The sequence below is a fragment of the Tachysurus vachellii genome, chromosome 3, assembly GCF_030014155.1.
Source record: "Tachysurus vachellii isolate PV-2020 chromosome 3, HZAU_Pvac_v1, whole genome shotgun sequence".
NCBI classification, from domain to species: domain Eukaryota; kingdom Metazoa; phylum Chordata; class Actinopteri; order Siluriformes; family Bagridae; genus Tachysurus; species Tachysurus vachellii.
Genome location: NC_083462.1, coordinates 4847741 through 4860240, shown reverse-complemented (window position 1 = coordinate 4860240; position 12500 = coordinate 4847741). Strand labels below are relative to the sequence as shown.

The 12500-nt window shown below is 40.9% G+C and overlaps 2 protein-coding genes across 3 annotated transcripts in view; both read left to right on the top strand.

Moving 5' to 3' along the window:
- The window catches only part of LOC132842659 (nuclear body protein SP140-like protein), a 13757-nt gene extending 12220 nt beyond the window's left edge, over positions 1-1537 (top strand). For both annotated transcript variants that reach the window (XM_060865453.1, XM_060865454.1), the window contains one exon: positions 79-1537. In XM_060865453.1, the coding sequence (XP_060721436.1) occupies positions 79-159 (81 nt within the window). In that variant the 3' untranslated portion in view covers positions 160-1537. The remainder of the gene's footprint in view (positions 1-78) is intronic.
- Positions 1538-2921: 1384 nt separating this feature from the next.
- Positions 2922-11453, top strand: LOC132842169 (nuclear body protein SP140-like). The gene is made up of 11 exons (XM_060864835.1): positions 2922-3202; positions 5319-5471; positions 7132-7239; positions 7802-7941; positions 8430-8492; positions 8645-8699; positions 9322-9438; positions 10219-10352; positions 10557-10625; positions 10980-11107; positions 11273-11453. The coding sequence occupies exons 2-11, from the start codon at positions 5342-5344 to the stop codon at positions 11307-11309; spliced, it is 981 nt and encodes a 326-aa protein (XP_060720818.1). The 5' UTR covers positions 2922-3202; positions 5319-5341; the 3' UTR covers positions 11310-11453.
- The last annotated feature ends 1047 nt before the right edge of the window (positions 11454-12500 follow it).

The window sequence follows — 12500 nt, the reverse complement described above, 5'->3', positions numbered from 1 at the left end:
TTCTCTGTGTGTGTGTGCGTGTGTGTGTATGTGCATGTGTGTGTGCGTGTGTGTGTGTGTGCGTGTGCGTGTGCACAGGATCAAGATGTCTGCATGTTGGGATCCAGACTGAGCGAGATATTTGAGCAGAAGTTCCTCACCTGCTTTAAGATCCAGTAGAGAGTCTCCTGTTTCACCGAACTGCATCTGATCGTTCTGTTTACAATCAAAACACAAAGAATCGTCAGAGGAATTTCAAAGACAATGGTGTCCTAAAATACAAGAGCCATTCAGGAAACAGAAGGAAGGAATTGAAATACGTTTGTCGGTTATTTCCAAATTCCTGTCCTTTCCACCGAACACTTTGTCCATCGCATATAGCCAAGCCACGCCCCTTTCTGCTCATTGGCTACATGTTTGTTTTGTTAGTTGGCCCGACTCAGTATTCTGAAGCATTTCTCAAACATCGTGCACCCCACCTTTAATTCTACTCAGTGCTGCACAATAGTAATCTTGTGTAGCTACTTGCTCAGTTGTTATAAGGAAAGTGTTTCCGTTTTTATGTATTAATCCAGTCTACACTGTTATTTCTTGCGTATTTAAACATTTGAACCATATGCATGTTGTGTTAAACACCCACCGCCTCCCAGATTCTCCTAGAATGAAATTATATCATTTTCAGAAAGCAGAAATTGGTGTTTACTGCAAGAGACGTGTAAATCGAGTTTACAAATCACTGCACAGAAAAGATGCATATAGTATATGACAAGTTGACTGTAGAAATGTTAAGTCTTCATGCACAAATATATCAGCTTCGGTGAAATGCATTGCTTAATAGTGAATCAGCGGCATATTAGACACGTAATCGTTGAAATCTAACCAACCAGAAGACCTTTAACGTGTTGTGTGTGTTTATAATTGTGTACCTAGAAGATGCACTTTTATCACAAGTAGACCGCAAAAAAATCTGAGCAAATTGTTGTTGTTTTTTAAAGGAATTTTTATATTTTTAATATTTTTAAATTATGTATTTTATTTGGATCTGACTTGCTGAGATGCAGGTGAACTTGTATCCAGCTCAAACAGTGGACCAAACGAATTAGTGTTGTTTTGTTTTGTTTTTAATTAGTGAATCGGGGAGTAGAATTTCCTCTAGAAATTCAGATCTTTCTTCATCTAATCAGAAAACAATTTAACGATATAAAACTTTCTTGGGTTTGAATCGTATTAAAAAAAAATCGGAATATCGTGTTACATTGAGAGCTGAGAGAAACTCTACGTTCACACCCTCTACATTCAAACCCTTTACAATCTAATTTAAGTTTGATTGACATGCTACGTGATTGGATTCATGCTAGCTGCTTTGGAGGATTAGTGGAGCAGTTTGACTGGAGCAGCTACGTAAGATGTAGCAGATACAGAAAACTGTCGAGTGAGGAGTTAACGCTATCGCTTCATGTTCATGTTTATAAAATGTATAGTGTTGTGTTAACTGTACTGATGGCTGCTCACTGAATACTGTTATGAATGGTCGTGTGAATAAAAGTGAATAAAAATATGTTGAAAACGTATCTGAAACAATAAAACGAGAGAGAGAGAAAGAGAGAGAGAGAGAGAGAGAGAGAGATTCTTTAGAAAATCTTGGGAAATTTTATACAATTTCAATAACACTCAATTTTGGCTTGGTGTAAATTTAAGTAACTTTAATGTCATCTCCAAGTTGAGTTTACTCACATTTTATAAGGTAACAGGTGAAATTTCATTACAAAGTTTATCCGTCTTTAAATGTGTTACAGTGAAGAGACACGAAAGACTGAACATTTTCAGGACAAAACACAATGACGTGAGGTTTGCCGCAGGACGGAGAAGGAAAGGAGAAAAGAGGGAAACGCTCACTCTCACTCACTCACTCATCTTCTACCGCTTATCCGAACTACCTCGGGTCACGGGGAGCCTGTGTCTATCTCAGGCGTCATCGGGCATCAAGGCAGGATACACCCTGGACGGAGTGCCAACCCATTGCAGGGCACACACACACATGCACACATAAACATACACACACACACACATGCACACACATAAACAAACACATACACACACAAACACATGCACACACACATGCAAACACACACACAGAAATACACACACACACACGTCTTTGAGTATTTGCTGTTGTGTTTGTCTTTTACAATAAAGGCTCAGAACTGAAACAAATAAAGCTTCATCTTTGTTGAACCTTGTCCTTGTGCAGGTGTCGGGATACAGCAGTGTGGTGTCTAATCCCATGTGGCTGGACAGAGTCAAGGACAAACTGCAAAGAAAACTGTACACCACAGTGGGAGAGTTTGTAGATGACATCAGGCTTATCTTCCAAAACTGCCAAACCACACACACACACACACTCTCATTCACTCACACAATCACACACTACGGACAATTTTCCAGAGATGCCAATCAATCTACCATGCATGTCTTTGGACCGGGGAGGAAACCGGAGTACCCGGAGGAAACCCCCGAGGCACGGGGAGAACATGCAAACTCCACACACACAAGGTGGAGGCGGGAATCGAACCCCCAACCCTGGAGGTGTGAGGAGAACGGGCTAACCACTAAGCCACCGTGTCCCCAAGAGGGAAACAGAAGGAAGGACATGAAATACGTTTGTCGTTTACTTCCACATTCCTTTCCACATTCCTGTCCAAAGACAGGAGGAAAAGATAGAGAGAGTCGAAAGAGGAAGAGTGTGTAAATTAAGCTGTGATTATCTATTATCAGATCCACACTAACTTATCTTCTTTTATTCCTTGCACTCAGGCGTTACTATCATTTTCTTCCTCTATATCCTGATTGTAGTTCATTTACATGCCACAAGACAATGCCTATTACTCACACGTCAACACACACTTTCACTCGTAAGTAAAGTCTGTTTCAGTTTCATTTCTGATTCGCACTCATCAAATGGTCTGCACTGCTAAACAGCTCCAACCGACGACATCCGTATGTGAGGGTGTGAGGAGTGTGTGTGTGAGGAGTGTACGAGGGAGTGTGTGAGCCTGTGTGTGAGGGAGTGTGTGAGCCTGTGTGTGACGGAGTGTGTGAGCCTGTGTGTGAGGGAGTGTGAGCTTAAACCAGCTGGATTTTTGTATACTGAAGTATTCAGATTATTGGAGTATAGCAGCAGATCAGATCTCATCACCCTGTAGCTGTGAACCACACAGTGACTGTAAGTATTAAACTATCAAACTAACAGATGTGTGTTATATTAATCTGCTCTTCTTCTTCTTTATCCTCTTCACAATACTCACTTGAAGTTCCATATCTTCTTCAGATCTTCCATCATTTGTTTATTTATTCTAATGTTCTTAACGCCGCTTAATAACGATCCCAGGGCAAATCTTAACCATCCAATGATTTCAAATGTGGTTTTAACGTCCTGTGTGTGATGCAGCCTGCAGCAGAGTTTGAATGATGCTAAATGCTTGCTGTTGTGACTTGAACAAACTCACTTCCTTCCTGTATTTAACGTCTCTGATCGATTCCATCCGTGACATGTCTCAGTACAGATGGAGCAGATTTTACCTGAGAGTGTATAATTTATATCATTTCATTTTCTCCTTTTTAGTTGTGATCTCATTTTTTTTTTTATTTGATCTTGATCTACATATATTAAGATGTCTCACATTACAGGTTAAAGTATCAGTATTAGTAATATCAGTAAATCAGTATTATTAAAATAAAACAGTCAGAACGGTGGGATGATGAATTCTCAAATCTGATCAGTCAGACGTTGTTGGCTGATATTAATACATTGGGTTTAATGTGATATCATTTCTACCGCAGCATCTCGTGTACTGTGACTAGTAGAGATTTATAAGGAACTGATTCTAAATCTTTTTTTATTTAAGGAATGAAACTAAACATTTTTAAGGTGTGATGATACAGAAAAAAGTGTGGGTGGATGTGGCACAATGCAAAGTCCTATAAATGCATATTGTGCATGTATATACTGTATATATATATATATATATATATATATATATATATATATATGTGTGTGTTTTACTAATCGTCAGTATTACAACAGTTATAATGTTATTTATTAATGAATGAAACTTCAAACTTTTATTTATTTTTTTTTTTTAGACAAATTACTCCCTTTTATCTCTTATCATTCCTTCATCATCCTTATCTGTCTTCACCACACTGATGTGGTTTACATAACGTTTATTAATTCATCTCTTAAATATATGTATTAATATGTAAAAATATGTAAATGTCGATCAGCTGTTACTATAGAAACGATAACGCGTTAGAACGGGCTCATTAACATATGAACATAATTAACATCAGGGGGATTCTAGAATTTTCATTTTAGGGGGGCTCAGCCCCCAGGGTAGGGTTGTATACTACTAACCTTATTGCAATCCACTATTCCATTGTATTCCCTGTATTACTCTAATATATGTATCATGATACACTAATGATTCATATATATAATTAAAATTATGTTTAATAATACAAAACAAAATAACTCCATCATGTATGATGTTTCTCTCTCTGTGTCATTTAGTGCTTTCAGACAATATAATGATGTGTGTCTTTAATCATTTCTGTGCATGGCTGCATATTTGTAATGCCGAAATACACATTATTATGTTTTACATTTTAAAAGGTCAATTAAAATAAATCATGGTCATTTTCTAAAGTATGTTTTCATGGGTGTTAATCGCTTCAAAACAACTATCACACTGTGATAAGGGCTGAAGCTGAACGCAGAGAAGACGCATTGGATGAGAAACCGAACTGTGTATCGGTCCAGTAAACTGCAATTACAAGAACTACACCGATGCAGATGTCATATCATAGCAGTCCATCAATAAAAGCACACACACACCTTGTACTCTCTGATGTTCGGCTAAAGCCCCCCTAAAAAGGGCCTAGTGACGCCCCTGATTAACATACCTGTGATTGGAATTTAATCAATTAAAAAATCCAACAGTGATGATGATGATGATGATGATCCTTTCTCTGGCTCAACAGTTCAAGTTTAAACAGGAAAATATCAGACAACTTCCACATAATCAACATGTTCTCTTAAGACAGGGAAATTATGCAGGCAAAACATGGGTACAAGATGGAGTATAATCACAGTGACATTGGGCCTAATCAAAAACAAAGCAGCGAGACAGAACAAGGCCATCTGTAGGGGATGGACAACACTTTATATATATCACAGAGACACACTGGGGGAAAAAGACTAAACGAGTAACACGCTTTTAGTTCATAGCAGAAGCCTGAATGGAAGGAGTCTCCAATCCTAGTTTGTTATTTCTGTTCAGGCGACTGCTGCAGTCTGATAAGCATGGACTCAGACATGGATGTGGAGTCTGGGAGTGATTCAGACCAGGACTGGCGGAGTAAGAAAGGGAAGAGGAAGAGGAGGAGGAAGAGGAGGACAAAATCATTCTCACCTCAAGAGAAACCCACAAGAGGTAAATTATCACAAGCTGGGATGATGTGAAGCTTTGTGTGTGTGTGTGTGTGTGTGTGTGTGTGTGTGTGTGTGTGTGTGTGTATAAATACTGTATATGTGAGCTTCTCTGGAGGTTCTCCTTCCAAAAAAAAACTGAAAACATTTCATGTGGAGGTGTGAAACCTTCAGCACGATTAATATCTTAAGATCTTGGGTTATTGTGTTAAAGTAAAGTGAAGTTAAACAACAAAACAAGTTAAAACCACACGCAGACTCATGAGGCTTCGTGTCTAATGTGTTCCTGAGCTGCTCAGTAGGGAACTAGGTGGTGCGTTCAGATCCATGACTTGTTCCTCACCAAGGGCGCAAAGGAAGGGACCTGGAAGCCGTTTGTAATCGTTCCCTTTACTACAAACTCGGAGTCGGATCACGGAACAAAAGCGACACTTAAACCTTATTATGGGTAAAGAATTTAAAAACAAACAAAATAATTGTTGTATTATTATTATTTACATTTATGGACTGCTCTTTTTTTGTAAAAGTCGATTTTTGGGGGGGAAAAACGAGGTAATTTTGTCAAAGTTTTAAGAAAGCACTAATTGAAGCCACGCCCACGTTTACATATTTTTTTTTGTGCGTGTCATTGTGATTATTTATCTAGAAAAAAATAAAAATTTATTTTTTGTTTTGTTTTGTTTTTTCTGCCCTGTGGACAATTATGTGATTGTTTATCTAGAAAAAAAAAATACAACATTTTGGCACATACTTTAGTTTGCTGCTTCTTGGAAAATGATCAAATTCTTTTAATAGCTCATTTTGTACCTAATGTTCTGTTTGTCCAATTCAATGTTCTCTAGAATGATCTTCTTATGTATGAGAAGAACCTTTTGCTTTTCAGGATCTTCCCATAAACTGTTTAATTTTCCATCCATCAATGTTGTTGAGAAAATTGGTGATTATGTGGCACTTCTCAGAAAAAAAAAGTCGGGGGCTGTTTAATGCCAAAATGTTGCTCAGACAGATTCAGAAAGCAATTAACTTTGTCTGCAATCATACTGGGGGGGAACGGTGGCTTAGTGGTTCGCCTCACACCTCCAGGGTTGGGGGTTCGATTCCCGCCTCCGCCTTGTGTGTGTTGAGTTTGCATGTTCTCCCCGTGCCTCGGGGGTTTCCTCCGGGTACTCCGGTTTCCTCCCCCGGTCCAAAGACATGCATGGTAGGTTGATTGGCATCTCTGGAAAAATTGTCCGTAGTGTGTGAGTGAATGAGTGGGTGTGTGTGTGTGCCCTGCGATGGGTTGGCACTCCGTCCAGGGTGTATCCTGCCTTGATGCCCGATGACGCCTGAGATAGGCACAGGCTCCCCGTGACCCGAGGTAGTTCGGATAAGCGGTAGAAGATGAGTGAGTGAGTGAGTGTGGTGCAGGTGGTGGGCCGGTGGTGGTGCAGGTTTTCATTCCAACCAAGCGGAAGCCACACCAGAGTCTACAGAAAAAGCCAAGAACAACTGATTAAACAGGTGGAATCAGGTGTGGTTTCTGATTGGTTGGAATGAAAACCTGCACCCACACCGGCCCTATGTGGATAAGATTGGACACCGCTGGTTTATGGGATTTACCAAAACGTCTAAATTCCTGAAAATGTTCACACCTTCGTTTGGCTTTATTGTTCATTATACAGGTTCCAAGGATTGGCGACGAGTGGGCGAGAGCTTAAAAAAGAAACAAAAATTTTCTGTGACATGTGGAAGTAAAGAAGGCATCCTACACAAAGATAGGTATAAAAAAAGTAAGTTTTGCAACAGTCCATTATTTATACTTTAGTTGGAAAAACGGATCTATTCAGAGTGAGGTTCTGGTTCAGAGAAAGCACACAGCAGTGTAACCTTCTTCTAGCCTGAAACCTTAACTAATGAACTACAAGCGAGTATGTACAGTATGAAGAACTGAAACCAAATTGACTCGAGTAGCCCAGACTCGAGAAGAATAAAGACACTTGTGCAGGAGGAAATGAGAAGAGAAACTCGTGTCACATCATCTGTAGTGAAAAGCGGGTTCTTTTTGCAGAACGGAGGTAATAAAAGAGAAAAAAAATGAGCTGAGGCAACACCTGGATATGAGAGCTGATAAAATAAAAGTGTAATAGTTTGTACGTTTCTGTGGGATACGAGGAAATAAATGTGTTGTGTTTTCTGTTGCTTTTACAGTCACATACCTGGATTGTTTTCCTCTTTACACAGATTCTATTGAATTCATGATGCACTGTAATTTTATTTTATTTATTTAACTTACAATCTTCTCTCTCTCTCTCTCTCTCTCTCTCTCTCTACATTCGTCCTCTCTGTCTGGAGGTAAGCCGTGTATCTTGTCTAATGATCGGTGGTTCACTCCTTCTGAATTTGAGAAGTTTGGAGGAAAGGAGAAAAACAAAAAGTGGAAGATTAGTATCCTGTGCAGTCACAGTCAGGTTCCTCTGCAAACATTCATACAGGTAAACAGTGACACTGTGACACGTCGCACTCAAACCGCTCGCACCATACATCCACAACACACACGTGAAAGCTCTCAGAATGAACAATGTCCGCCATACACAGCATGTGACGTGACGTGACATACGGCTAAGTACGGTGACCCGTACTCAGAATTCGTTCTCTGCATTTAACCCATCCAAAGTGCACACACACACCATGAACACACACACACTGTGAACACACACCCGGAGCAGTGGGCAGCCATTTATGCTGCGGCACCTGGGGAGCAGTTGGGGGGGTCGGTGCCTTGCTCAAGGGCACCTCAGTCGTGGTATTGCCAGCCCGAGACTCGAACCCACAACCTTAGGGTTAGGAGTCAAACTCTCTAACCATTAGGCCACGACTTCCCCATTTTTTTTCTCTTTTTTTTTTTTTTTTTTTTAAATTTGTCTAAATTTATGTCTTATGTAACGTAACACTTCTGTGTTCTTTGTATTGTTTTCTGTAGGAAGGCTTTCTTTCCTCTCCATTGTTTAAAACAAAGCGTGTGCAGGATCAGGAGGTAGCTGAGGTACCTTATTTCTTTTATTGTGTTACCTAATCCTTTTTTATTTAAATGCACAAATGAAATGCAGCAGCAGTCTTGTGTTGTCGTTTATGCTGCATGTTCAATATTTGTGTCAATTTTTAATGCAGGGTTTTTGTGTGTATGTTCTTTTTTAGCCAGTGTCCAGGACAAATCTGATTGGGACCAGAAGCAGCGGAAACCGTGACAAAAGTTAGTGATTGTTGTTAATTTCATTGCAACACACACACAGACACACACACACACACACACACACACTCTTCAGAAAAATATTTTGACTTTTTCCCCATTGGTTAATGTGTTTGTGTGTCGAGTGCATGGTGTCCAACATTTCACACTTTTTTGGTTGAATAAATGAATCATCTGGGTTCATGAAATGCACTCCTTCTTTTTCTCATTCTTCTTCTTCTTCTTCTTGGATTTTCAGTCAGTGTGAACACACGACTCGCACTATTCCTTCTACACAATGGCATAGAGAAGTGTGTAGTCATGTGATTTGGGACACAGCTTTAGTTTTAATATCTGGACATAAATACTCCCTAAATATGTACATGGGGAAATGGTAAGGTGTTGGGCTACTGATCGGAAGGGTGTGAGTTTAAATCCCAGGGTCCACCTGCCAAGCTGCCAATCATGGGGCCCCTGAGCAAGGCCCTTAACTCTCAGCTGTATAAATAAGATGAATTTTAGTCACTCAGGATGAGAGCATCTGCCAAATGCCATATATGTATATAACAAGTTAGGTCCTGTCATAAAGTCATTAATCATGTGTCATTAATGAGGATATCTAATCACATTCCTTGTGTGTTTGTAGACAGACTCACATCCACAGTCATGTCTGAGACACTGGACGATCTTTTAACAGCCGAATCATTCGAGGTCAGGTGTTCTAGAGGGGAAGGGGTTCTACATGTATCCCGCTTTGCTACAGGTGTGTGTGTGTGTGTGTGTGTTTAGGTGTGTGTGTGGACTACAGAATCGATAATAAACCCAATGTCATACTGTTACAGAAAAATAATGAGTGACTGGGTGGTGTGATGAAGCTTGATTAATTTCCAATAATAGTTTTTCTTAGGGGGGGCACGGTGGCTTAGTGGTTAGCACGTTTGCCTCACACCTCCAGGGTTGGGGGTTCGATTCCCACCTCCGCCTTGTGTGTGTGGAGTTTGCATGTTCTCCCCGTGCCTCGGGGGTTTCCTCCGGGTACTCTGGTTTCCTCCCCCGGTCCAAAGACATGCATGATAGGTTGATTGGCATCTCTGGAAAATTGTCTGTAGTGTGTGATTGCGTGAGTGAATGAGAGTGTGTGTGTGTGTGCCCTGTGATGGGTTGGCACTCCGTCCAGGGTGTATCCTGCCTTGATGCCCGATGACGCCTGAGATAGGCACAGGCTCCCCGTGACCCGAGGTAGTTCGGATAAGCGGTAGAAAGTGAGTGAGTGAGTGAGTGAGTGAGTGAGTGAGTGAGTGAGTGAGTGAGTGAGTGAGTGAGTGAGTGAGTGAGTGAGTGAGTGAGTGAGTGAGTGAGTGAGTGAGTGAGTGAGTGAGTGAGTGAGTGAGTGAGTGAGTGAGTGAGAGTGAGTGAGTGAGTGAGTTTTTCTTATTGCAGAAATGTGTAAATCAGCTCAGTTCTTATTTTCTAAGTGACTCGCACAGTGTGTGCCGTCGCATTATTATATAGTTGTAAAGCATTATTGCTGGTGTGTTTTTAGAGACTCGTGGGAAATGCATCAGGACGCAGGACGCCTGGCTCACCCCCAGGGACTTCCTCAAGCGCTACAAGGCTGACGGAAACTGGAGATTGGACATCAATAGCCATGGTGTCCCTCTTGGAGAGCTCATAATGGTGATGATCGACCTGGAATTTCACCCAAACGCCAGGATTTACGAACATGCTGTATAAATACAATCTAAATGATCATGTGACATGTCCCAGATGTAGTCAGTAAAGATGTGTATTTAGAATTGACATATGTTTATATTTAAAGTTAGCTTCAGAGCCATGTATCATGAATTTAAAGCTGCTGTCGTTGTTTGGCGTTTATTCCAGAAGAGGGTGTTGGAGCCTCACATGGTGAACTGCAAGTGTCCAATCTGCACAGAAAATCCTCTACATATGGTATGTCCGGGTTGTTTAGCCTTTTAATAGCCTTTCTTATGCAGTAACTTGCAGCCATGACGTTAAGTCTGCAGTCTGACAGAAGTACAGCTGTAAGATCACAGGTTCGTGTCGGCATGCTTGTTCTAACGAGTTCATTTCTAATCGTTTCTATGGTAACGGTTTACTCGTACATGTATGGCGGACGCTTCACATCGGTGCATTTAAAAAGTGTGTACTTGTCCATGTTGAGAGAGGCGCTTTGCATTCTGGGTACAAAACAAGGGTTAAAAATAAAGCTTTAATAAAAACTGATGCATATATTACATGTGTGTGTGTGTGTGTGTGTGTGTGTGTGTGTGCTTTTAACTCTAGCTGGATCAGAAAAATGATGACGTGTGCTTTATGTGTAAGATCGATGGAGATCTGGTGTGTTGTGTCAAATGTCCACGTGCCTTCCATCATCAATGCCACGAACCAGCTTTAAAGGACGACACACACAGGTGAGAGAATAACACACAGAAAACACACACAAGGGACTCAATGATGTGTAGATGGCTTCAGCATAAAGCTTTAATCTTTTTATTAATCTGTGTGTGTGTGTGCGTGTGTGTGTGCGTGTGTGTGTGTGTGTGTGTGTGTGTGTGTGTGTGTGTGTGTGTACACAGTGGACACTGGACCTGTTGCTTCTGCGAGTCTGTTTAATCTGAAAGAAATTGGAGCTCATAATTTTTGAATTCTTAAATATAAATATATAAATATATATATAATGATTTTATTAGAATTTTGTAGTAAGTTTTTGCTGTTGGTGGTTTTATGGGGAAAAAGGAATAAAGATATTCTTTACAATTTTTACTCATTTTTACTTCTCTCTCTTTTTCTCTCTCTCCAAAGATGTGTAAGGATTTGGTGAAACACAGACATTTACATAAATACATTTCTCACCCTGTTCATGTTGTATACGTTTACGGACGGATTTTCATCAGTGTGTGTGATCACAAAGTGCTACTGAAATCATTCGAGATGATTTGTTGGTGCTTTAGCAAATATTGTGGAACATCTTCAGTCTGTCAAACACGAGCATCTGAGAACATACAGTACAGGAGCCATGACCAGTTTTATACACAACACACAGCTTACAGACGTTTTACATACGTCTCTCTCTCTCTCTCTCTCTCTCTGTCTCTCTCTTTCTCTGTCTCTCCTGTCTTTCTCTCGCTCTCCTGTCAATCTCTTTCTCTCTCTCTCCTGTCTTTCTCTCTCTCTCTCTCTCTCTCTCTCTCTCTCTCCTGTCTTTCTCTCTCTCTCTCTCTCTCTCTCTCTCTCTCTCTCTCTCTCTCTCTCTCTCTCTCTCTCTCTCTGTCTCTCTCTTTCTCTCTCTCTCCTGTCTTTCTCTCTCTCTCTCTCCTGTCAAGCTCTCTCTCTCTCTCTCTCTCTCTCTCTCTCTCTCTCTCTCTCTCTTTGTTTCTTCTGTCTATCTCTCTCTCTCTCTCTCTCCCCTGTCTTTCTCTCTCTCTCCTGTCTTTCTCTCCTGTCTTTCTCTCTCTCTCTCTCTCTCTCTCTCTCTCTCTCTCTCTCTCTCTCTCTCTCCTGTCTTTCTCTCTCTCTCTCTCTCTCCTGTCTTTCTCTCTCTCTCTCTCTCTCCTGTCTTTCTCTCTCTCTCTCTCTCTCTCTCTCTCTCTCTCTCTCTCTCTCTCTCTCTCTCTCTCTCTCTCTCTCCTGTCAAGCTCTCTCTCGCTCTCTCCTGTCAAGCTCTCTCTCTCTCTCTCTCCTGTCTTTCTCTCTCTCTCTCTCTCTCTCTCTCTGTCTCTCTCTCTCTTTCTCTCTCTCTGTCTCTCTCTTTCTCTGTCTGTCTGTCTCTCCTGTCTTTCTCTCTCTCTCTCTCTCTCTCTCTCT